At 42.5% G+C, this 27,156-nt stretch overlaps 1 protein-coding gene across 1 annotated transcript; it reads left to right on the top strand.

Moving 5' to 3' along the window:
* The first annotated feature begins 3,187 nt into the window (after positions 1-3,187).
* On the top strand, positions 3,188-25,436 carry emc2 (ER membrane protein complex subunit 2). Its single transcript, XM_028981387.1, has 11 exons — positions 3,188-3,296; positions 4,368-4,481; positions 7,186-7,250; positions 8,201-8,286; positions 9,387-9,444; positions 14,916-15,001; positions 15,173-15,232; positions 17,243-17,324; positions 17,603-17,713; positions 19,510-19,614; positions 24,954-25,436. The coding sequence occupies exons 1-11, from the start codon at positions 3,257-3,259 to the stop codon at positions 25,038-25,040; spliced, it is 894 nt and encodes a 297-aa protein (XP_028837220.1). The 5' UTR covers positions 3,188-3,256; the 3' UTR covers positions 25,041-25,436.
* Positions 25,437-27,156: the final 1,720 nt, after the last annotated feature.

Below are 27,156 nucleotides of genomic sequence, written 5' to 3'. Positions count from 1 at the left end.
TCAAAGGAGCCAGAGTTCCAGAAAACAATGCAAACTCACAGAGAGCTTCCTTTCTTCGCGCTGAAAACATCTGCACAGCATATGTAGCTTTGAGCAGAGCGGTCTATCTTTGCTTAAGCGGACTGTCGAGCGGGAGTATTTATGACTACCTGGATGCCATAAGTCTCAAAAAAATATTTCCTATCAAACAAATTTTTGAGGAAGAACTTTATGATACATGAAGACTGCCCATCCATAAAGCCAGTATTCCAATGCTTTGCTTTTATTCATGTTGCCATTTTCTCTGAAAATATTCACTGATGTTTTTGCATTTGTGATCCTGGACCTCGTTCCTGGAAGAGAAAGGTGAAATATGATGACTCCTGATCATGCAAAGGGCTTTTGCTGAGGATGGACTCCAATTTGATTATACTTATTCATCTGGTTTCAGACCTACACTGAGGTTTGTAGAACTGAAAGATATGCATTGTTCTTGTAAGAACCTCTTGCATGAATCTGTTGCGGTTTGTCATTTTTACTGTATGCCATTGCTTAAAAATGCAATCAGTAAGGTTATGTATTGTATAAGAATGCAATCCTACAGAATCAATTAATACCGGGCAAATTTTACATTAGGTAATACATATCCCATGCATTCTTTATGAACAGGTGCAGAAAAATAAATACTGACATTAGTAAATTGAGATCTAGTGCATTAAGTGTCGTTGATGGCTAGACTGTCAGTTTCCATTGCTCCCACATGTGAGGCTCTCAGTATCTACTCGCTGCTCAGTCTCCGAAAGTATTTCACAAATCAAAATGGGCTCCAGTTGAAGACTGGGACAGACCACTGCTGTCTTGAACCTAAAAGTGGCACATTTGCCTCCGGAAAAAGGTATTCACCTTGTCAGTTTTAATGAGGTGCCTCCTGGATGAAACCTTGCATCTTTCCAGCATATGGGGGACAGCCAGACTGAACAATTGTTGAAAAATTAAAATCCAACTGAAATATAATACTTAACCAAATGGTTTTGTCATGGTTCCACGAACTCCAGTGCATGCACTTTGTGCTGAACTTTTCATGAATCAATACCTGTGTGTTAGGAATATAACCTAACATGGAATCTAAAGTCACTCAAAGGCCTATAGTTATAGTTTTTAAAGTGATATTTTAATACATATTATAGCTATAAACACATCTGTGCACACACAAGCCTTGGGTCGGGTTTTTGAAAGTCATCCTGCGCATGGTGCCATTAAACCCCTTGTTTAAATTGAATTTAATGAGAAGGAACAGCAGCCATTAAACCAAATCCAGCAACATTGATGTTGTGTGTGGTAATACAGCCTCCCCACTATGAATAATCGCTGTCAGGGGAGCCATACATCTCAGGCTTCAACCTTTCAAGCAATATCAACAGCAAACAACACCGAATGACAAAAAGATTCATATTTTTCTTGGCTTTAGGTCTTAGTGTGGACAGGCATGTGTCCATGTATGCACATGTGTCTGTATGTCTGGGAATCTTCTGAAGGTACTGTGAAAAGGACTTATATTATTAAGATGCAGGACTAAAGTTAACTGAGGAGAACAAATTGTCTGCACACAATTCTCTAAATTCAATGTGTATTCCTGGACCGTTTCGCATCAGTCAGAAACCAGATACAAGGTCTGAACAGTGTTTCTATTGTATGGCCACTGTTTTTAGACAAAGCGCAAGTGAGGAAATGCATGTCTATACCACATGCCATGTGGGAGTTTTGCAAGGCATGGAAACCAACCTACGTAAGCAAAAGTCAAAGAGCACAATTTATGGTTTCAGGTGGCCTCTATTGATCTGTCTTCATCCTGACGTTTGGTCCAGAGAGGTGATCCAAGATAAACACTGAACGTGTGCTGGAGGTTGACTATGTTAAAGGCAGCTTGTTAAACCTTTGAGTGGGAGGTCTTACATCATGCTCACCCATCCTTTAAGACAAGCCCTACACAGTCTTGTCAGCTGTGCAGGTTATGAGTAGACCTCTGGCCCTTAGCACACTGGCCTGGCATAGTCGGAAAGGCCCTTTAGTCCAAAGGACAGTGTTTGCTTGTTTTAATGTGCTCATAGCACTATTTGTGTTTCCAGCAAAAACCTGACCACATATCAGCTCACTGCCATCTGCAGTCTTGGAAACTGCAAACCCCTGGATCTCTAGAATAATGTGAGATGAACCGCACATTATGTATTTTTTTTGTATCTGTAACAGAAATAATGACATTTCATGATGCTTTTCTGCATTTGTGATCGTTGCAATGGTCCAGTAAATTACCACACTGTTTAATTTTATAACAGATTTACCTTGTAAAAAGAAGCAATGTCTGTTTACTTTATGAAATAGTAATTTGCCATGCTGAGAATTAAATATTCCATTGAGGTGAGTTCAAATCTACCAGTGGTTGCATCTAACATACACAAACTGTATGTTCCCAAGAGGCTGTTGAAAGGGTGATTGGCAACTCCCAAAATCAGTCAAGACTGATTGATTAAGAAGATTATGACAGAAAATTATGTCGAAATACTGTTCTATCTTGTTCATGTCAAGTGTCCAGTAAGAAAAATGGCTCAGTTCTTTTAATATACATTTATGTAATTATATAATATGACTTCTGACATAATGGCACATCATTATTTTGTTACATGCCTACATGAAAATGAAAACAAATTAAAACCATAATTAATAAGGTAGTGAAGTGATTGCCACTTGTGAGACACAGCAGCACAGCACACGGTGCACACAGTGAAATTTGTCCTCTGCGTTTAACCCATCACCCTGAGTGAGCAGTGGGCAGCCATGACAGGCACCCGGGGAGCATCGTGTGTGGGGAAGGTGCTTTGCTCTGTGGCACATAATCAAATAACACATTTTGTTTTTATTGCAATAAAAACTGATGTTTCTTGAAAATCACTATGAAATGATTATGAAATAATCCCATTTAAAAAACATATATAGAAATGGTTTTGCTTTGTCTTAGTACTTTTTTTTACTGGAATTACTGAATCCTTATATGACCTTGTATAGGGCATTATAATGAAAAAAAAATGGACTAGCCATATACAGACGTAATTCTCTCCTAAAAAAGTTCTGAAAACTCGCCTTCATCTGTCGTCTGCCAGGCCGATGTCAGAGCGGTTTAATGATTTCAGTCCTGGTCATTTTAAAGAGAACGTGTCGCCGCTCCGCTGCTATGCGCGTGACCTCTAAACCTCAATGACGTCAGCGTCGTGGTCCGGGAAACATGGCGACCGTCTCGGAGCTGTACGATGTGACATGGGAAGGTAAGAAGCATTTAGAACGAATTATGTAGCAAAGACTTTTATGCTCACCCGCTTTCCGAAATTATCTATTGATCAGTGTGCGGACATCATTCGTATCATTTTTTTTGCTCAGCTGCGTACTTCTGCCTATAACAGCGTTTTATGATGTGCTAGCAAAACGCTAACTGGCTACTTAGCCAGATGTAGCCCTTGCGTGGTTCATCTTCTTTTTTTTTTTACCCAAAATGCTTTTGACGTGGAGCACCTTGTTCACTCTCGCTCTAATTAAGTTTCGTGCTCTTGTTTAATTGTAGCGTTTTGTTTAGTGTACACACGACATTTTCAACATGCTAGCTAATTAGCTTGTTCTGCGGATTAATTTGGTAGTATTCTAGCATAGTAACTGATGACATTCTCATTTTTGCTGGGCGAAAAACGTATATTTTAACCCTGGTTATCGTATATTTTAACCCTGAGTGCTTACGTTGTGCTGACTCCTTAGCTTCTTGTGTGTACAGCTATTGCCTCTCTGTCGTTATGTGACCTGTATGTAACAGTGACCTCTTTGTTTTATCTGATTCTGTACAGCTTTTTTTCTGGAGAGTGTTTGAAACATTTTCTTCAGCTCTGTGCATTTGGAGTGTTACAGTCTATATTTGCCTAGGGTGATAAGGTCATCATCTTGGCTTCAAATGAACAAATTATCTGTGCTGCCAAGTTAAAACCTGATATATCTTAAAGCACCTTAAAAGCACCCACCTAAGACCAAGTACAGCAGGGGTCTGCAAGCAGGGCCTTGGAGGGTACTAGTCCTGTATAGTTTAGTTCTTATTATCAAACACACCCGATTCAACTTGAGAACTGTATGGGAAATATGCAGAGAAGTTTACATGTGTGTTAAATGAAGTGCAGAACAAGTGCACTTCAGGATTTCGGTCGGAGACATCTGGTGTACAGGTTACCTTATGTTTGTGCAAGTAATAATTGACATTGACAAGTAATATTATTATAAAATACTTCTTATTTGGGGCATGCACGGTGCAATTGACGTGTAATATGGTTCCTTGTATTAATATGACTTTTTCTCAACAGAAATGAGAGACAAGCTTCGCAAATGGAGAGAGGAAAATTACAGAAACAGCGAACAAATTGTGGATGTTGGGGAAGAATTAATAAACGAACATGCATCTAAACTAGGCGATGATGGTAAGTTCATAATATGTTACCGAATTATGACTGGTTTTTACTCACAAAAAGGACAACTAACCAATTGATTATTGTGATAAAATTCAGCTCTATCTGAAACCATGTTTGGATTCTATTTACATTGGTTTTAAATGGAGAAACGTGGCTGAAGTTGCAGGAATTTCCTAATCTGAGCAAATTTTTAAACTAAGTTTGTGAATGTAACTGATTGGAGGAATGTTAGTGGTGACAACTACTAACCTCAAGTCAAAATCATAAGGACTTTCTGGTATATCAGTTGGAAATTATGGCCATTAATGGTTTCAAGGCTGTTTGAATAAAAAGTAAACTTTTGCCAGTAAGGTTCGACCAAACCATAGAATCCTTAACAATGACTGAAGGATTTTGATGGTTAGTTGAAATGCATTCAGTCAAAAAGATTGAAAACCACATGGTTTGTGTTAACAATTTGGTTTTGTTTGTCACAGTCAAAATGATATTTTGACCTGCATTTTATGCTTCATACATGAAGACATAGTACTTCTAAAGGCTGTGCTTCTGTCACATGTTTGCTATTACCAATATATTCATCTCTATACTGTTAGTTTAAAGGTCCCCTATTATGAAAATTTCACTTTGTGAGATTATTTAATATCAATGCTAGTTCCCCTAGCCTCTCTACGGTCCTGCAGTGGCTAGACATGGCAATATGTATAAAGCGTGCTTTGACCATTCTGCTTTGCCATTAATAGAGCGGCAGCTCAGACATTTACATTTATCAGATGCCCTTATCCAGAGCAACTTACAATCAGTAGTTACAGGGGACAGTCCCCCCGGAGCAACTTGGGGTTAAGCGGGATTTGAACCTGGGTCTTCTGGTTCATAGGCGAGTGTGTTACCCACTAGGCTACTACCACCCACGTCATGAGGGGAAAGGTTACCTCCCCTTTCTCATGCTTTCTCCGCCCAGAGAATTTCCCACCCCTCTCCTAAAAACTCCCCCGACCGTCATGTCTTGAAAACGTTTCTCTGTGATTGGATATAAAAATGTCCACATGTTTTATTTATTTTTGTTGTTGTTCAGTCACACGAGACTCTGAAGAAACAGTGGGTTAATTTTTTTTTTTTTTTCTGGAAAAGCGGCAACACAACTTCCCATGTGCACCAAAAAGGAATTGTTGGTGACGTCATTTCCGCGAATGCCCATGCACTCCTATAGTCCACTTGCCTCCTCGTCCCACCTCTGTAATCCTTGTTTGCATTTTAAGTTTCACACATTGAAACGGGGCGTCCTGGGGAAATCTCAGTGTGGGACTGGCTAAAAAGTGGCTGTAATTCTCCACCACGGCTGAATTTCATAAAGAGACTTCACATACAGTATTAGGGTATCTCTAATATATATACACATTTCCTGTAAGCTCTTATTTTACAAACAGGTTACAAACAGCATATAAAAGCAAAAAAAACTTTGCATAATATGGGACCTGTAACCAAGGCATTCTAACACATCTGGCAACCTTTTTGTAAAAATGCCTTAGAATGCCAGGCATTAAAACAAACAAAAAAAAAAGCCAGAACATTGTTCTGCTTTTATATATAAAAGCAAAAAAACTTTCATAATACGGAACCTGTAACCAAGGCATTCTAACAGAGAGCTTACAGGAAATGTAGATCACTTTGAAATGCTGAAAAGATTTATTGTTGTGTTGTATTTGTTTGCCCCATCTTAATTGATTATACAGCCTGTTTGGTTCGTCTTTTCACCGTTGTCATTATGATTCATACAGTCCTTTAAGACCAGGGCATGTTCTTCACACAGCTTGCTTTTATTGAAACCAGCTCTTAAATTGGCTGTGAAACAAGATGGTAATTATCAAAGCAAGAGTTGGAATCATAAAAACGGCAAGAAAAACTCAAGACATTTGTTTGTTTTGGCATGACAGTTTTCTTGTTCAGTGGGATTTTATTGTTCTTTCTCAATTAACAGTTTGAATGCATTCAACTGAAGCAGTTTGGCATGCTTGTCAAAACAGGCCTGTCTAACACACTGCGTTAATTCCATTAATTGGATCCATTAGTCAGTGGCATTTACTGTTAGATCCAATGATTGATTAAGCACTTCAGTAAACATTTTAGTAAAATGTTTAATGAGTAAAATGTGTTACGAAACATGCAACGTCAGGATTATGACTTGGTTGGAACCAGATGGTTATGGATTCATTTTATGAATGAGACTGTACACCACGTTTTAAGGTTATCACAGGGATCTACCAAGTATTACAGCAGTACTGGTGCAGTAATATATGTAAATATATGACTGCACCACCAAATATATAAATATTTTCAGTACGATTCCTATTTTTTTTTTATACAGGGTGGTAGTATTTGGTGCTACGTTCTGCCAAAATTAGAATAACAGGCCATTCAGACTCTCTACTGTGTGATATTTTCAATGAATATTTCCATAGGCGTTGCCATGGCCGCAATTGTAGACTGCCTGCAGATCTTCACAGATTAAGTGAGAAGCACTGGTTACAGTTCTGTGACTGAAGTGTGAGGCAGCACTAATTTGTTCCAGATGATCTGCTGGCGAGAGGAGAAATGTCGCACTGCAATCGCACTATATGCCAAGTTATCATTCTTGGGTTGGGGGGGGGGGGGGGGGGGGGGGGGGGAGGGGGAGCTGAACAATGCTGAACAATGTTGTTTTTCCCCCTATTCCCAGTCTGGATTATATATGAACAGGTGATGATTGCAGCATTGGACTGTAGTCGGGACGACTTGGCATGGGTAAGTTTTTAAACAGTCTGCACGCCTTCTCCTACCCACACCCCACAACCCATCCTTCAGGGTTAGTCAGTTACGGCTTGCCAAATGTTAAATGCTTTTTACTTGGCCAAGACACATCACCCTGTCTGTGATTTGGGGGGGGGGACTATTTGCTGAAGGTTGGCACCAGGTCCTGCTGAATGTGTCTACTGAATATCTTCATTGTGTCTTACAAACAAAAGGGTGGTTGTTAAGTTTTCGCTTCCCTTCTGGAGACTTTTGGGGTGGGTCCTGATATTGCTCTTACATTTAGTCCTGAAACGACACATTAAAAATGTATTACGTTACTTTGCTCTGTGTAATCGACATACATGGCCCAGAATTGGGGATGGGGGGGGGACTTCCATGTCTATGCCCGAATGTCAACTGGGCAAAGCCGCAAGGCAAACTTTCCATTTCGTCCATGTGACTATAACCATTCCTCACCCTCGTCAGGAGTGTGTGAAAAAAAGCAAACCCCAGTTCACTGCAGAAGAGGAAAAAGCTGGTAAAAGGCGCATCCTGTCTCCTTTTTATAGTAGTGCATGTGGAATTGTGGGTGCCCACAGAGTAGCATTGTGAGTTCTTGCCCAAGTCAACCTATTTATTTATTTATTTATTTATTATTTAAAAAAAAAAAAAAAATCCAGTTATATCTCCCCAATGTTTATCATGGAACCTGTAAAAGGGAACGTCATCTCTTTCACTTTGTCTCGGAAAGCCATTAGAGTAATATTGACATGTCATTTTTTTTACGTAAATGCAAGAGGGCCGAGGAAACATTGGCTTTTCCACAGGCAAAGAAAAACTGAATGATGTAACAAATTAGGATTTACTTTTGTCTCCTCTTTTCCACCCCCTCTGTGCACACATTATGAACGTGCACTGCCTGGGTGTGTCGTGACTAATTGTCTCCTCCCGTTAACTTGCAGACTTGTCTACAGGAACTGAAAAGGCAGTTTCCAGATAGCCACAGAGTGAAGCGATTAGCGGGCATGCGGCTTGAGGCTCTGGAAAGGTAAGCGGCCTGTTTATGCTACCAACTCAGCAGCAGGACCCTGGATCCACGCGCCAGCAGCCGGGGGCGACAGGGCTGTAAGTGGTCGGAGGGGTCTGAGCGGGGTCTGTTTATTTTGCAAGCCACCATCCCGCTGGCAAAGTGATAGAGGTAGACCGTTTCGGTGCTTTGCTGGTTCTGTGGCTCTTTTCCCTGAGTGAGGAATTCCCAGGAAGGAAGTGGTTGCTCCCACTAGTATTCCGGGGATCCTGCCCCCCCCTCTCTTTACTCTCTAGGTCTGCGTCTGTCTCACGCTGAGAGAAACTTTTCAGATCTCTCATTTCAGGCAAATAACATTAAAACACAGACGTGTGTGTTTGTCTTGTAGACGATGATGAGTTTGTGGAAGGGTGTATGTGATAATTGAGCGTGATTGTCCCTTCTCAGTCAGATTAAATAAACTTCAAGATCTCGGCGTAATTGGCATCAGACCATGAAGGCCCTCTCCCTGTCGCGCTTACAGAGCTCCTCCAACATGCTACCTAATCAAAGAGGCTCGTAAATGGCGGGCTGATGCCATCTGCACTCTGCCAGTGCACGGTGGAGTAATCAGCCCGCGTAGGAGAGGGGAGTGGCAGTGGAAGCTGGGCCTTGTGGTGATAATGGGACACAGAGCAGCTTCTGTTGGAGGTTGTGGGCAAAAAGCAGGTTTTGATCACAGAAGGCAACACTGGCTGCAGAGCACGTCGGCATCACAGGCAGGAGAAAAAGAAAAGGAAAAGAGAGAAGCACATCTGGATGAGCTTGAATTTTCATTTTTTGACCCTGCCAGCTCATCACATTTTTGCTGAATTGTTAATATAATTCTAATTTTACGTTCAAATGCTTTTAGACTTTATAATATTTAGTGATGTTTTGACATTTAGTTATTCTGTGCTGTTAAATAATATTTGAACAAATTATATAATACCTACATTTGCATGTAAAAATAATGACTGTAGCCATATGAGACTAGCTGTCCTGTATACAAGAACGTAATTACCATAAACACGCCTGATTTCTTTTACCACATAATTTACCCTGAATGCTCAGGTATTGACACTGTTTTGTTTTTTTTGAAGGTACGAAGATGCCAACAAGCTGTATGATTCAATACTCCAGGATGATGCAACTAATACAGTAAGGAATTTTTAGTTTTTTCTTAATCATTATTTAATGATTTTTCTTCTTTTCTATTGTGGGTGGGCATTCGAGGTTTACTTGTTTCAGAGTGGATAAAATGAGCTGAGAAACTCAGTGTTGTGAGTTTGTTTAGTTAAGCTCCGCCTCCCCCTGGTGACCCCAACCACAGTGCTGATCAGCCTTTCAACCGTGCCACTGACAAGTGCTTCAGGGGCACGACGGGTGAGGGTGATTTATTGACCTCAATAATATTAGACATATTGGGTGGAACTCGAGCAAAAATAAATGCCTTGTCGTTGCAGTCTTGAATTTACGACTTTCTCATCAGACACTTCTCTGTTATACCCTGTGTTTTGCTTCAAGATTTATGTCCTGCGTTAATGCCAGAGTGACTTCAGCTATTTAAGTCTCGTGTAACCTTACTTGGCTAGTTTTGGTAATTGAATTATGCTTCAATTGTATCTGCAATACAATCAGTTTCTGTGGGCTGTTTAGGCCACACGCACAATACAATTTCATTTTCCTAATTTGCTTCATGTTTTTGTCAAATAGTTTGCCATTGCAAAGTTTGTGTTGCCAGCACATCACCATTGCTGCAAAAAATTGTACCTGCTGCTAAATTGCTTCCATAAGGATGTGCACCCATGCAAGAAAATAAATATTTTTTTTCCCCCAGAAGAAACCATGACCTTATTTGTTTTGGCCTACGCCTGAAGACGTTCAACAACTTTCCTCTGTCGGTCTGACACATGGTCCTGCTTAGGTATATTAAATATTTTCTCTGGGCTGGCAAAGTGCAGGAGACAAAGTATAGCCATTCGTTCATTGGCCTGCATGGGAAGATTCTGCACCTCGTCGACGGTCCGTTTCGAACAGACGGAGGCCACGCTGACAAAATCAATAAACTGTCATTTGCATGGAACAAGTTGCTGCTGTGGTTTTCTCTCCCTCTCAGTGCTTCATTTTTTTTTTTTCTCATCCCGCCCTGTGCTGCCATAGTCAGACCCCGCACATGTTCATATTCAGACAATAGTCATTACCATTATTGTTTATCTGACTGACAGTTTCTATTGGACTGGTTTAATATTCCCTACCAGGACACTGTCCCGATACCCATGGTCTTAAGTCTAAGGACAGTTGATACTACATGGGGAAAGGGATCAGGAGGATCTCATTAAGCCGGTGTGGCTAATTTATCTTTGAAAATCTGGTGTTCGTATTGCTTTTATTTGATTAAATGGTTTCAAGGCCATTTTTGACCTCAGATAAACCTGTTCCTCACGCTTTCTTCCAGTATAAATAATTTCCCCACATTAGGAATGTGTTATGCTGGAGAAAGTCAGGAATTTAACATGCTGGCTCATTCACCTAGCATGAATAATTGAAAGCCTCTGAGCGTGCTCTGTTATTGCTTCTCTATGTCCAGGTTCACTGTTTAGTCAGCTAATATTAGCTGTGCGTCTGCAGCTCTAGCGATGCTCCCCACTTATGCACTCAGTGGTAAACGGTGAGAAGAGGTGGGTGGAGGCCCAGGAGTCATTCCCCCGTGGGAACGGTGTGTTTTCGGATCCGTCTGTGCACCACCCAGGCAGTACTGTGCCCACACCCAGATCCACTTTGCTGTCTCCACTTCCTCATCTCCCAACAGTAGCTGGTGTCCCTCAAAGATCCAGCCGTGCCCCACTAACCTGAGGGTGTGGAATGGAAACAGAATGCGACGGTGTGAGCCAGAACGTATATGCTTTCCCACAATGAAAATGGGTTGGATGGAGGGTGGGTGTGGTGGAGGTTGAGCCGATGGAACAGGGTGACCTCATCTGGCCCACCTGTCAGTGAATAACGAAGATGAAGTGAGGCTTATCTGTTATTTATATATTTATTTTTATATAAATGTTCAGAATTTGGGGGGTGGGCACAGGGGGGTTGGGGGTGATGGAAAACTGGCGACTGCAGGCAAGACTTGCGACGCATCCCGCATGCTGAGCCGATATTGGAAACTGAGCTGTTGTAATTATAGGCTGTGGAATAGATGTGGTACCCATTAACCAAAATTGTTGATTCGACAAAAAAAATGTTCAAGGCTTTTCTGCCGTGCTGGTGTCCAAAAAAATGCTCGAACTCTTAGTCCTCCATAGTTTATTATGTTCCAGTACCTACAGCAATGTTCTGGTGAATTTTTCTCTCACTTGCACAAATATATTTTTTTTTTGGCTTTAGTGTGTTCTTTTTATCAGAGTTAAAATCCAAATGTCGTATGGCTCGGGCTCAGCCTGCTCGCTTAAGGTGTAATCGTTTAGCGTAAACAGGGCATTTCTTGAGAAAGTGGTCGGACTTGTTGAGAGTCACACTGAGGTCAGCGTAGGTTTGCATGCAATTAGTGCATGAAAAGATAGTGATTTGAGATGTCAGAGTAACAGATTTCTCCGAAGCTGAAGTGCGCAGTTTGACCATTTGGCTTTTTTACTCGTCCACATAATTAGAGTAGAACTGTTTGATTGCTGCTTTTTTCTCCCCTTGTCGGTTGTGGTAGTTTATTCCAGAAAATCCACTAGAGACCTACACTCATGCTTCGTAATTTCCTGACAGTAAAAATCTATTCAGGCAATTTCTGTCAGACCAAGGAGTTTCCTCATTCGCTTAGCATGGAAGCAGTTGACTAGGTCACCATCAGTTGTATTATCGTCATTTTTAGTTAAGTCTCGGGTGAGCCAATATGTTTAAAACGATCTTGCTCCTTTCTATCTGTGCTGCTCTCTTCATAGGTGTCCGATGTAATAGCTTTTTAACGGGAGCCGGGGGTTCTCACTGCCAGCAACTTCAAGAAGGAAGCCCAACGGCGGCAGAATTTGCCCACCTGCCAGGTCCCTCTGGATCATTACTTCAGTGTGAGAGGGAGTGTTTTTGGTCATTTTTTAATTTTTTTTATTTAATGAAGTTCGGCCTGACACAACAAACTACCAAATTCCTTATGTTCTTCTCCCAAGTGCCTCTTTTTAAAGGCAATAGAAATGGCAGAAGAGATTGAGAAGGAAGGCCTTTTTTTTTTTTTTTTTTTTTTTTTTGGAAAGGGACACGTTAGCCGTTTAGTGAGAGAAGTATAAATTCAGAAATACAAGTTTAATAGAATCAATTCCCAGTATAGTGGAACCCCCGTTCAGTGCTGTTGTCTTCAGAGATTTGTGTTTAATGGAAGGAGAGGGAAAAAGAACATATGGAGGGTGGATATTTTTGGATCCCATTGCACTTAATACATTTACAATCAGTTGTCGGTAGTGCTTTTTCTTGTAGGATTACTGCAGTTTGGTCATTTGCTGATTATTGTTGTTATTAGACTTGAAAAATGGATGGATTTCCTTGGGCCGTCTCATTGTGTGTATCTGTGCTTATTTGTGTTTTTACACACCTGAAGCAATGTTTCTGATTATGAGGAGAGCAGTCTACAGACGTTGAGGGAGCGTTTGCGGAAATGACGTCAACACCATTCACCAACCGCGATGTTTGGCACAACCAGGAAGTCGTGTCTGCATTTTTCCTGATAACTAAATCTCGTGTGACACATTTGTGCTCATTTTCACATCCAATCACCGAGCAATTGGAATGCTTTGCGCGTTTGGAAGCCATTACGGTCGGTGGACTTACTTTTTTAGGGGAGGGGTAGGAAATTCTCTGTGCAAACAAAGCATGAGAAAGGGGAGGTAATTCCAGTTCCAACCATCTGAACTGCCACTCTGAACAGCGAAGCAGAATGGCCAAAGCACATTTTACACCTATCGTAATTTCTTGCCACTGCAGGACCATAGACAGGCTAAAGGAGCTCTTATTAATGTTAAATCATGGGGGATCTGTACCAAAATCAGGCCCAAAATGCAGAGTTAAATCCCCTTTAAGACTATTATACATCACTGGTGCGTAACAGCACATAGGCATTATCAGTGGCCTCTTTTGGGTGCTTTTTCCAATCTAACTCCTTATGGTGTATTACCATATGACACTGTGATGATTGAAAGTTTGCTTTTTTTTTTATAGAATAGTCCTATTTGTTATGGTCTGATTTTATGACTACATATTTGTGACTTTCTCTCTGTCTGTCTCCCAAGTTCTAAGTGAGGTGTTTAAGTGGAATGCAGGTCCCGGTCTCTGTATGATGGATAAGTGGATTTGGAGTGACACCAGTCTCAGAGAAGCAGTAGGTTTATAGTCCCTGAGACATGACTCATGGGCCAGACTGGCTGGGTTTGGTTCAGAGTGTGGGAGAGAGGGAGGAAGACCCACTCTATCAAATGCCAGTCCATAAATAACATCTGCGGCCAGCCAGCACGCTTCTGACAGTCCAGACGGGGCTGCTCTTCGGGTTCTCCCTTCTCGGTGCTGGAAAGGCCATAGCAGAAGCCATAATGCTGTTTGATTCAGACTGATGAGAATCTAATCCGCTTTAAGGTCACTTTGACATTCGGACTCGAAAATAAGGGCAAGTTTGAGGGCTGGTACAAGGCCTTGTGTAAATGCCTGCAGTGAAAAGGCTTTGGATGATGTGCTATTTTCTCCACTTAAATCGTGTGACTCACCACTTATCTCGCCAGTGAAGCACAGCGTAAGACAGACTCGGTCTCTATCCAGTCATAAATAGCCACTAATGATTTGTGAGGCAGCATGATGAAAACCATTACCTTTCATGAGCCACCGTTACCATCTATCAGCGTCTCTGTTCATGACGGTATCAATAATGGTGCTTTTAGGGAGGTTGCAGGGTGTCTCACCACTTGGACATCAGGAATATTCATTGGCTCACGTAACAGCATTTCTTAGAAAACGATTCTGTTAATCTGTCGTAATGACATGTTATGCATGACTCATTCCCTTCATAAAGTTTCCCCCCCTCTTCTTTCTTTGAAAGTGCCCCCCCCCCCCCCCCCCCCCCCCCCCCCCCCCCCCCCCCCCTACATTTTCAATAAAGTAAGGTGAAGAAGACCCTTTGTGGCTGGGCTGAAGTTTTGTTTGAAGGTGTGTTCCACTGTAGAGGTCCCTTTTTTTTTTTTTTTTTTTTTTTTTTTTTTTTTTTTTTTTGGGCTGTGCTATGGTGGGTACGGGGTGATTGATATTGGACCCTGCCCATGCCCTCTGCTCTCTGTGTGGAAGATTCTCAAGCCTCCTCTCGCCCCAACGGCCCTGCGTGTGAATGTCGGAGTGAGAATTTGCTGAGAACCTGGGGAGAGCCGGAGGAGGGTGCACCGTGGCTGAGAATTTACTGCCCCCGCTGGAGCCACTAAGGAGCTGACCTCCAAAAGCTCCCCTTGAAGAAACCTAAATTCTTGCTATAGCCTGGGATAGGGATATCATTCACTCATTGACCGAAACCCCTCCCATCTCTCCTCCTTTTCTCTCTCTTTCACAAACCCTGCTTTTTTCCTCTGAGACAAACACTTGTAGAATGAAAGCCCATCTAATCCACTGTTGATGTCAATCCACAGGCAGCAAGGAAGCGCAAGATCGCCATTCTGAAAGCCCAGGGGAAGAACACAGAGGCCATCCGTGAGCTTAATGAGTATCTGGAGCAGTGAGTGTTTTACAAGAGGATTTGGGTCCCGTCTTCAAACCCCCCTTTACTGGCTTTTTAATTAAAAGGGGTTTTGCATTTGGTTGAGCCCATCCACCCCTTCCTAAAACCCCTCTATTGTGACTCCTGTCCATCACCGAGTCCATCTCATTCTTTCTTTTTCTCTTGCAGGTTTGTTGGAGACCAGGAAGCATGGCATGAGCTGTCCGAACTCTACATCAATGAGCATGAGTAATTTTTTACCCCCCATCCGTGCCATCTTTCACTCTTCATCCTTTGACTGTAGTTCCTGTTATTGGAGAACCTAATGCATGACGTCCTGAACTATCCTCACACGTGTAAGCTGGTGTTATCCCCCCAAATTTCCCTTCTGCATTACTTGCGCCGGAGCGCTTGATCCAGTGTGGTTGTGTGAGGATGAGGTCTCAGCTAGGGGTCCAGGCTGATCTTTGTGCCTTTTAAAGAAAAGGAACAAAAAACACGGTTGGTGTATAAAAGGGATGAGAAGGGCTCTTCCCAACCCCTTAAACTTCCCTTCACTCATATCTCTGTTGCCAGGAGTTATTGTTATTGAAGAGCATTGTAAAAAAAAAACATTATTTTACGACACTGTGTGCCTGTACGCCTTTACACTGCTTTGAGCAAAGGGTAAGTAGTTCAGGCCTGTATGTGCAGGGAGAGGACGGGATGTACGGTCGCCCTGGTTTGAGGCCGGTGGTAGCAGGAATGTTTAAGTGTGGTGAGTGAGCTGCTTATTGGATATTTAATGTTTTGTCTGCTGGGGCTTTACTGCTGTATTGACCAGAGGAAATCCAGGGGTGAGCGGATTATCTGCCTTCTTAACGCAACTTTTCTAATATCACACCATTCACATTGACAGGCGGGTCTATAGGTGGGTCAGTGTTGTCTGCTTTTCTTTTGTTTCCTTCATTTTAGGTCACTGGCTCCCCTTTGCCCCCTCCTTGTACTTCTCTTTTAGCTCGTGAAATGTTATCACCTCCCTCTTCCGTAAAAAGAGTGGGAAAGAGAGAAGAAAATGGGTGTTAGACAATTTCCCAGGAGAAGGTGGGGACCCTCTGCTTGGCCCGGAACCACCTCTCCATCTTCAGGTCTAAATATAGGAAGTTGACCGTGTCTCAGAACGGGTCCTGCCGGGTACGAGGTGAGCGCTGTGGGGCTGGGTGGACGTGCGATGTGATTAGCTGGCAGGCGTAGCTGGTGCTGGCTTGGCGGAGGGGGGCACGGCCGGGGCCTGCTGCTTCTCGTTTTCTGTGGCGCAGGCCGGCATGGCGGGAGCAACATCTGAAAATATTTATCAAGAGGAAGTGGTAATTGTAAGCAGCCCCTCAATAGTGGCCTAATCTTTCGTGCCTTTTTATTTTTTATATATATATATATGACACACACACTTTTTTTAAGGTTTTACTTCTTGCTGTTTCTTTCTTTCTCATATGCTTTTCACCACACTTGCTCACATGCTGCCGCATTCGCATCCCACCAGACCTCCCTTGCTTACGTCAGAGCCCCTGTTTTTTCGCACTGCCAGCAGTAAGATTGCTGTAGATTAGCTTTCCCAGCTAGTTTGGAGGACCTCCATTCCCCCTCTTCTACACCATTATGGATGTGAAACATGGTGTTTATTAATGCAGATATGTGCACCATCACGTTCTTCTTGATGGCAGGGGAGCAGTGGTAGCTTCTTCCCCGTCTGCGGTTCTGGGACCGCCGCAGCCATGGCCAGCCTGCAGGTTCCAAACGCTTCTGTGTTTTGTGGCTTTGTCATAATGCTGTCAGTGTAGGGTTTTTTGCCGTTAATTGTTTGGTTATTTGGTGTGAGGGTGGGAGTGTGCGTGTGTGTATGCGATTACGTCCATGTAGAGGAAACCGTCCGAGACGTGGAATGGCTACAGATCAGTGTGAGGTCAACAGCTCAGCAGTCTGCTGCTGAGTGATCTCATCTGAGAATGGCACAGCGCACCAGGGCTCAACAATGACTTCAGGGCAACCTTTAATTGCAAATTAAGAAAAGACGAAAAAGTAGGCAAATTTTTACTGTATGTCTAGATATTAGGGTCACTTTTTTTTTACCCCCTCTCTCTTTTCTCACGTTCCATTGCAAGCAAGGGCTTAGAAATGATCACCCTAATGCAGCCACCATTTCTCTATGTTTGTAGCATAGAGAAGGAGTTCCTTCTCTGCCTAATTTGACTGTTGGCTGTTTCTCTGTTTTTTGTCCTGCAGCTACGCGAAAGCAGCCTTTTGCTTGGAAGAGCTAATGATGACCAACCCACACAACCACTTATACTGTGAGCAGTATGCAGAGGTACAGGTGGCACTTGAATGTTGTTGATAACTTAAAATATAGTCACACAATTCAGCATGTTTTAAAATATATATATTAAATCGACATCTTTTCTGTGGCTTTTATGCTCACGTCCACTGGTGTTTAAACCATCAGTCATCAGATTTTGGTGGGGGTTTCATAAATAGTTATTCCAGTTGTTGTGCTTATTTGCATATCATAAGCCCTGGCACATGATCTCAGATGAGATCACTCACTTCACTTTCACTCATGGATGCCACATTTTCTTTCTTACGCAGGTGAAGTATACCCAAGGAGGACTGGACAACCTGGAACTGTCCAGGAAGTATTTTGCACAGGCACTGAAGCTGAACAACAGAAACATGAGGGCCCTGTTTGGCCTTTACATGGTGAGTAGTGGCTCCCGCAAGGAGAAGAAAAGAAAACAAACAGACTGGGCCCATTGGTCTGTGTTCTTGAGGTGTGCAGAATGATCACGGTGACTTTTTGCAGACTGGTGTTGTCACTGCTGACTCAGATGGACAGCCCCGAGCTTGGAAAAAAAAGCTGTGACTGTTGGGTTTTTTTCTGTAACCTTACCCACAGGCCTTTGTGCAGCATTTTCTTGTTTACAACAAGGATAAACAAATCCAAGGCAATCGAAAGAGAGGAGCAGGGGCCAGAGCTCAGCCGTGCCTGGGTCGTGTGGCTTTCAGATTTCATGTGCTATGAATGTCCCTTTTAATCTTCTTATTTATTTAAACAGGAAGTTGTCTATTAACACCAATGCATCATTTGTAAGTGACTCCTGACATAAGAACACAAACTGTGAGCCTGTGTGGAAAACCAGAGCAGGTCAAAAGGAGAGATGCACACAGGGTTTCAGTGTTCTTCCTTTTTTTAAAAGGCTAAACACACACACACCGTTCATTTATGTCTTGGATATTCTGCCTTTTTCAGTACATGTTTGCATAGACTACCAGCTAGGTCCCGAACATTGCTAGTTTAATACTTGCCTATGTACTAAATGTCCTACTGGATGATTCCACCAGAGGGCACATTAGCTCAGCCGTCTTGTTGGCTATTAAAACATAATCCCCATTTCATTCGTTAAGTTATCCAAATTTCCAGTGGTTTGGTGTTAAACTATGGACTTCCCCATTATTGAATTCTGAAAAACAATCTTAAATAATTTCCACTTGAATGGAAACAGTTGACATTAGGAGATTTTGCTGATAATTTTGTGCACTTTGACTAATTTATTTGTAGTTTTTTGGAAATGGTCAAAGATTGACCCAGAACCTTGAGCTACACATGAAATTAATGTACGCCTACCATTTGAGAACCAATATGCTATACGTGTGCTCCAGTGCTTTTTGACCTATGTGGGTCAAAGAAATTATTTTACCAGCTACTTTCTCGTGTCTGCTTTTTTTTACAGCACTGTGGACATTGTCTGAATAAATGTAACTTACCAATTAAACAGAGTAGATGTTACGTACTGGCAATAAAATGATAGCAGGCATGTGTGGTATCAAGATTCTGTTTTCACATTTTCTCAAATGTCGCATATCATAAACGCTGTAGTCGTCGCTTCTCCATACTGATATCTCATGAATTAAGATCAAGAAAAGAGGTGGGTGTGGCGTGGATTACTACACCCTTTGCAGGGAAAAAAAAATCCAGGAGGAAGGAGGAGAAAGTTGGGTGATGGCTGTGCAGTTAAAGTTTCAGCACGTCCGTTGCAAACACTTTCATGTGCTGCCCATTGGGTTTCTGCTGTGTGGAGATGATGGCAGTAACACGGGGAAGACGTGGGATTTGTGGTCAGTAGTGCAGTCGTTCGGCGAGTGGAGAGCATGATTCACATCGCGCTCCCAATGGCGCACGCCGATCCCACGGCTCCCTCAAACCTGTCATCACCGGCTATCTCTGGTGTTACAGAAATTAGGGAACATTAAGTGACACAGCCCTCATGCCCACAGGAAAGCCTGAGGGCATGCTCACTTTTTCCCCCCGTGTGTAAATGGTTTTTCATGTGCATTTGGGGTCCGGCTCTTGCCAGCCATTTCTCCGACTGTGGCGAAGACTGCACTCAAACGGTTGCACATTTGTCTTTGTGACATTTTTATTATTGGGTATAATTGCATCCCTCCATTTTTCTCTCTTATTCAATCATGTACGGTCTTCCTACCTCTGTTCCCAGTCTGCAAGCCACATTGCTGCCAGCCCAAAAGTCAGTGCTAAGGTGAAGAAGGACAACGTGAAGTATGCCGCCTGGGCCGGCGCTCAGATAAACAGAGCATATCAGGTGAGCCTGGCAGGCGGCGAGGTTTGGTGCGTCCACTTTTCATCTGCCCCGTGCAAGAGAGAATGGTCCTGTAGAATAACACAGGTGTGTGTGTGTGTGTGTGTTTGTGTCAGAAAAGCCACCATCGAGTGCAGCTGGATGCATTTCAGCTAATGTGTTGATTTAAGCCCACAGGTTCAGGCCTTATGTTTCACAGCTGTTTTCATGCAGAAGTCGAGCTAGCCTTCGCTCTACATGAATCATCACAGACCGTGTGCCAAACACCACCGTAAGCAACCAACGAGAGAGAGGGACGTCTCGTTTATGCCACCAACAGACACAACGAGAGGCCGCAAATAGGGAAAGGAGCGGGGGGGGTAGCGAAATACAGATGGCATTTCTAAACCAGTTTACACAGTAAACATGGCACGGGGCACATAAATGCACATTTAATGTAAATCTGGGTCAAATATATTGCTTATTTAGGCATCAGTGACTAAAAATGCAATAAGGGGGCCGTTAAAAAGCACCATACAGCTATCAAATTGCTGCTTTTCCATGCCACACACACACATACATACCCTCCCCATGTTTTTAGGGATTTACTACATGTTAATGAGCTGCTGCCACCTCCTTGCTAAGCTCTTGGCGGGCTTGTGGAAGACTCTGTCGCACCAAGCTCTCAGGGGTGTCTCGCCGCATAACCAGCTTTTGCTCAGGCAACATGCTTTGGCTGTATCATTTTAGGAATAAGTTGTGGTCGTGCCTTTGCACTCGTTCTCACTCGGCTCCGGTTACTCTAAATACACACTCTGCATCCATGCTACATATTTGTGCCCCTTCTACTCATAAACCAGGGTCACTAATCAAAAGAGACAGCATTTATGGATTAAAAGAGGGGAGCTCCACAGCCACCTGTAACCACAGCTGTTGTGTAGATTGTGTGAAGTCTAAATACCCTAAAAGTATTGTCATTTGGATGACTGTAAGAGGTCATTTTATTATTAAAACTAGTGTATTGTTATTATAGGTTTACTTAATGCTTTTGAATGCCATTATTTTGGGTCAATTAGGTAATTTTGCCTCGAAGCAACAGGTTGCTGACTCGCTCTAAAAGGCAGCTTATTGTGTAGTTAGCTAAACCCTATTCTGTGTTTACCGTTTTTATTGTGCCCCAATGTACTTGCTGAATCGGCTTCTGCCCGGACGGAGAGTTTAGTTCCCTGAGGTGGCGCAAGTCACGCTGCTTGAGTAATGAGGCTAATGCTTTGAAAGTGCAGTTACAAGGGCTTGTCACTTTTCAATGACTGCTGTCTGACAAATGAAAGCATTAAAGACTTGCTAGTGTCAGTGGTTCTCTTTCACAGCACACCCATTTCACAAGTTACAGGGCAGATGGTCTTTGCAGCAATTTCTTGCTTGCCTGAAGTCAAAATGCAATGTTTGGTTTAAGGCAGGTTTGGTCAGAACGCGTAGCTGTATGTAGGCATTTACTCACACTTTCGCTTGGAAAAGACTAGAGAAGAAATAAGGGATTGTCATTGAATTTCACGTGTTGATAGACAGAATAAGCACAGTGAGATTTAAGCAGTTATTTTATCTAAATGCCAAAGCATCTTACAATTATGTTGTGGGTGCAAAATGACAAATAGTGGTGTCAGTATAATTTTAACCATCAGGTAGATGCTCTTGGACACCACAAGCTAGTAAGCTGTCAGTCAACTTAATGTCAAAACATTGATTCATCAGCTGAAATCTTCACTTGATTACTACTTGAATACAATTTCAGCATTAACTATGACTGGGCAATTCATGTGTATTTCACACACATATTTACATTGCTTTTTGGCAGGTATATTAATAGGTATGTACAAGACTGTCCAGGCAGCGTTGTCACTCTTGTGACACTACCGTCTCATGGCTTATCGGCGTGGTTTAGAAGAGCTGCTGATGACAACCAGCAGACGGCAACACAGCCTGTGTTTGTTTATCTGTGGCCTTCCAAGATGCACCATTGCATTCTAAAACCACACCATGACAGCAAGGCATTTTACTATGCACAGTTTTTGTAGTCTGTTTTTCCTTTTTGCGAACTGAAATTTGTGGGGACAGTAAATGTTTTATGAGAGATTCCCATGATGTTGCAGCTCAAAAAAAACAGACTATATTAAAACCCGGCCCATATGCAGTTTCCGCATCTCAAAAAGAGGACATGTCACCCTAAATTGGACTTGTCTCTCTTCTTTGTGCAGTCCATTATTGATTAAAATGTGAAAATGACGAGTACCGTCGTGCATGGGGAATACTGGCACTAGCTGGTGTTGTAAAATAGTTCTGACTTTACATGGGGTCATTTTTTTGGCAAAAATCATGCAATAGGATTGAAAATATGCAGCAAATTGATTTTGCAGGATTTGATGCGATAGCAATGTCATGAAAAACTTAAGGACTGAGTAAAACTTGTCTATGTAGTGTAGCATGTCTCAGTGTGATAAGGAAATTGTGGCAAAACTACCATTAGTGACCAAAAATGTATACATATAGCTCCAAAAAACTGCTGCTCTACAATTCCTTCAAATTACAGTGAAAGTGAAGTGATTGATACACAGCAGCACAGCACACAGTGAAATCTGTCCTCTGCATTTCACCCATCTCCCTGAGTGAGCAGTGGGAACCTGGGGAACAGTGTGTGGTCACTGTGCTTTTGCTCAGTGGCACCTTGGCGGATCGGGATTCGAACCGGCAACCTTCTGATTACAGGGCCGCTTCCTTAACCACTAGGCCACTACTGCCCCAGTTGCCTAATACAGGCAATATGGATTGGAAAATATGACAGAAATGCTGCAAACATACCTTGACTGAGTAGAATTTATTTATCCTTAGTATGCTATATTTACAGGCTATATGTGATTACATTTTAAAATTGTTTATTGTGCGATTTTATGTTTTCAGATAATTGTCAAAATAAGTAAAGCTCAATCATGAAGCTAAAATATTAGTCAGTTCTACTCCTCAGAAAAGCAATACTGTTGCTTACACTTCAGTTCCAAACTTAATCTACCACTACTTTTACACTATCTGTACAAGACATTGAAAGCTTACCAGTTGTTGAAGCAGTGTCTTTACGAACATATATATGCGGACAGTTGTCGTAGATTTCAGTGAATTTGTGGGCTTTATCCAGCATATATGTTCCATATTATAAAGGCCGTTTTCCACACAAAAAAGAAAATCTTTACTGAATATTATTGATGTTTTGACTAAAGGCTTCTATTTCCAAATGGGCACCCCTGTCACTATCATTTAGACTCTCTGAACTGATTAAAATCTCAGTTTGGAATTTTAGAGCGTAGTGCACATAGGAAAAGATCTGTAAAGTATAGCAAAACCAAATTCCGCGTAATGCTCTGGAAAATCCTGTGCAGAGTTGTACACATCCTGGAAGCCACTAAAGGTGGCTTTTCTTTCCAAATTTGACATGTTCCCTTAAACATTTCTGCTCATTTCCAGTCACCCTTCCCCTGTCTGTTCACCTAATCCATCTCTAACCCCCGATCATGAGTGAGTCACATTACCCTGCACCGCCCATGCCAGCCCCGCACCAATACACATGTAAACATATTTAGCCATGGCAACAGGACCCGCGTACAGAAAAGCACAAGTGATTTGCGTAGGTCGGTCCTGTCTTCTCCTTTCTAGTCTGTGAGGAGTTAAGTGAGCAGCCTCCATGGTGGGGAGATGGGGCTACGCCGCTCCAGGAAGACCAGTGCCCCTTCGTGGAAGTAAAAGATTTATCTGTGCAATAGTAACAACGCTGGGCAGCACAGTGATGCAGGCTTGCGGCTGGAGGCCCGTAACTGAGCTGAGGGGTGGTGGTGGGGGGGATTCTCAGCGGGGGCCCATCCATCACCTGTGTGGACACGCTAAATGTGCATCTCTCTCCAGAAACGGCTCGGCCATGGCCCAGAGTGCTGCTAATCGTGTTTACTTAATGATTCACTGAAACAGGACCTGGATACTTGGTCACTCGTCTCTCATCTCGCAGCGCCATGTCCATCCCTGCTGACCAGATGCAGCTTGGATGCAAATAACTGAAGACTAGTACTGGACATAACTTTGATATTCATATCAAATAGAATAAATACATGATTCTCCAGTCACATCTAGTGCATGTAGTCCAGTTGCATTTGTCAGATTGGTGTCAGAGGTTCTTAGTTCTGTACATGTGGACACACTCTCACCACGATTGGCAACCTGGTTTTCATCACAACGAGGACACTTAAGCTGCCTGAAGTAGCTCTGCTGATCATTTGTTGGAGGAAGTTTACCGACCCTGCTTTGTTCTCGACCGAAGCGACTCCTTCACAGGTTTTTACTACAGCTGCTAATGAAGCCACGCTGAAAGCACTGCCTGCTCTGGCAGGGGATGTAGCGTGCCTGAAATGATTGCATTTTGTTGGCCTGGCAAGGCTGTCCCTCTCTTTTTTTTTTTTTTTTTTTTTTTTTTTTTTTTTTTTTTTTTTATATAATTGAATGCTGAGGGCCAGGGCAGATGAGTCACACCGGATGTTGCGCCCCGTGCTGTATAGAAGGAGTGAAGCTTGGGCTTGATTGATTGCAAGCATCGGCTTAGGTGCTCTGGGGCAATGAGTGTGAGTCATAAGGATGATCTTGCCCCAATGACTCTGTATGATCAGTCAAGCTGACGCATTGCTCTGATCATTGAGTTTTTTTTTATTTTTATTGTTATTATTTATTTATATAGAAAATGGACTGTAACCTACATATTTTACTTCATAACGTCCTTCAGCACACCATGTCAGGAAAAAAATGGATGGATTATAACAGATCATTTGATTGATTAAATGACGTAAATATTGAATTGTGAAGTCTAAATCGGGATACAAATCAGAAATTCCTGTCTACATGCCAGCAGTACGAGGACTAAATATTGTTCTCTGGCTCAGTATTACTGGCGTCTTATATCCCTGCCAATCTTGGACTAGTTCCATTTAAGATCAGACATGGGCCAGTTTGAGAATGTGAATACATAATACATTGTGTGTTCTTTTGGGTACTGTTGTTATATTCACACTGGTTCTATTAAATTTATCAATTTAGTTTACCAATCCTGCATATTCCATGTATATACGATAATGATTAAGTATGTGTGTGTGTTTGTAATGATATCCATTTTATAAGCCTTGAAATTTAATGAAACCCTTTAATGGCATTGAATTGGCCATCAGCCTTCGTTTTCATGTTATCAACGCCTGCCCTTGAAAACCAAACACTCTTTGGCAACTTTTGTTCAACAATCTTTTGTAACACATGTTCTCTTTTATATCCTTTTCTCTCAGCTGGCTGGTCGTGGGACGAAAGAGAACAAGTGCTCCGTGAAGGCAGTGGAGGAGATGCTGGAGTCCATGCAGATCACCATGTCCTAGACATGATCAGCAGAGCAGACCACCATGGCAGCTACCCCTGTACAGTCCCTGGCTCCGGACATGCCGTCCCTCTCTCCCCTAGCTCACCCTCCTTGTCCTCATGGGTTGTTTTTCTAACTCGATTGCAGTTAAAAGTAGTAGTTAAGGGTGCTGACTGGGAAATAAAGGCCCAATTCAGACGTTCAGCCAGATGGCATTATTGCCTTGCAAACCCCAGTGAAACACACTTGAGCTGTAGTATGTCAGCAGATCGCTGTAGATGATATTTGAAAGAGCAGACATGGATCTGTGAGTTTGAGATTAATATAACCTGTTATGTTATGTGAAATTTTTATGATTGCTGACTTTAGGGTTGGTCAGCTGCCTGTCTCAATAAAGAGGGGGAAGACAAAAGTCCATTGTTGACTGATCATGCTTACTCACTCAGTCTGCGCCCTTTCTCTGTCTTGTGTGTTTCCCATGATCCTTTTGTTCTTGAATCATCTTCAGTTTCATCCCTTTTCTCTGTCGTTTAATTTGGTGTTTGGCAAATCACTTTCAGCTGACCAGCTACTCCGTAGCAGCTTTTGTCTGCCTGCACACTGATGACAGTGATAGTGGTCAGAGAGCTGGATGCAGTTTCTTTAATATCAGACCACCTAGCCAGTGCTGCAAATACTTATGGGTAATGATAATGATGAGCATAATCAGGTCCGGCATCAGTGTAGACAGGGCTGCGTGTGTGTATCTGTGAACTAGTGTAGCCTCGGCTACATTTCATCCCACAGGCAGTGCAAGAATCTGCTTAAACATTTTACGGAGCCAGAGAAGCTCTCATTAAAGCCGGCTGCATGTTAAAGCGCAGCTCTCAGCTGGGAGTACAGCCATTTGCTTACAGAGACACCTTCACTGCCACACTGCCAGTAATTTAAACGAAGAAAAGTCCAATTCATAAATCTGGGAGCACTTAGAAAAATGTGGGTGTAATGAATGTTGTACTTCCCACTGAGTCGTACAGAATCAGCTGTTACTTTAATCTCCTTTGTTTATTGAATTGTGGCTATCGTTTCATAATTTGAAAGTTGAACGTCAACCTTACGACTTTTCTAGTTTGCCATTGAGATGTTGTGAAGGGGTCAAATGTGAGTGGGGAACCCAATTTCTTTTCGATTTCAATGTTTTTTGTTTTGTAAAGTAGCTGAACCGATGAAAATATGAATGGGTGTTTTTATCTCTTCATAAACCACTGAATTGTAAGAGGATGTTTGCCTGGTGTAACAATATCATTTTGACGTGAACTCAGTTTTTCCCGGCAACCAGTGTAAACCATGAAAAGGGCCTCACTTATAAAGGTCAGTGGGTCATGTAAGTAGCCTGTAAAAGAACAATCACTTTGATGTGTAAATGATTAATCTATTGCGCTGCAAGACAAGCCCCAATGTAATCCAACAGTGCCCTCTGTAGGCTGGAGGTAGAAGTCCAGATTTATTTAAAAACTTGGAATTTACATGAAGCCTTTCTCAGAAACGCTTTGTGTGCAAGGCAAGGTTCTCAAATTTAGACCCATCAGTCCCCTTTAGACCACGTGAACATCACCCAGAGAACAGCTAGGACAACATTTAACTACTGCACATCACCCAAAATTAGAAAATTCCAAAAAAAATTGTTTTTTTTTATTTTAACAGTAATTTGGGATCTGACACTTGCCTATGGTTAAATGTTAAAATAAACCTTGCCCAGGTTCCCCCTCACACTTCTGAGAAGAACTGGCGCTGTATGTTTAGAGAGGCAGAGAGTCTCTTGGCAATGTAAGAGCTTTTGGCTAAAGTGTTGAGGATTAGTTAAACCCCGATTCTTAAGGGGATTATCCTGCTGCAGGACCTGCCTGTGTCTTACAGCCCCGTTGAGAGTGATCTCCACACTTCTCCACGAGTCAGCACGGCTGGATTAGCCCTCCCCTGGACCGCCTCACCTCACCAGCACCCGTGCCATCTAAATGCCCTAAATCATTCAGCAGGAACTTTCCTAAATCCGGTCCGCTGGCTTCAGTGACAGTTTGCCCTATAAGTTTGTATGCTGTGAGGAACGTGTGAGCTGCCAAGCGCACCTCAGTCTCCAGACGTGTGTATGTTGTGGT

The sequence above is a fragment of the Denticeps clupeoides genome, chromosome 5, assembly GCF_900700375.1.
Source record: "Denticeps clupeoides chromosome 5, fDenClu1.1, whole genome shotgun sequence".
Classification (NCBI taxonomy): Eukaryota; Metazoa; Chordata; class Actinopteri; order Clupeiformes; family Denticipitidae; genus Denticeps; species Denticeps clupeoides.
The sequence above is the reverse complement of the archived record's forward strand: the minus strand, read 5'-3'. Positions and strand labels throughout refer to the sequence as shown.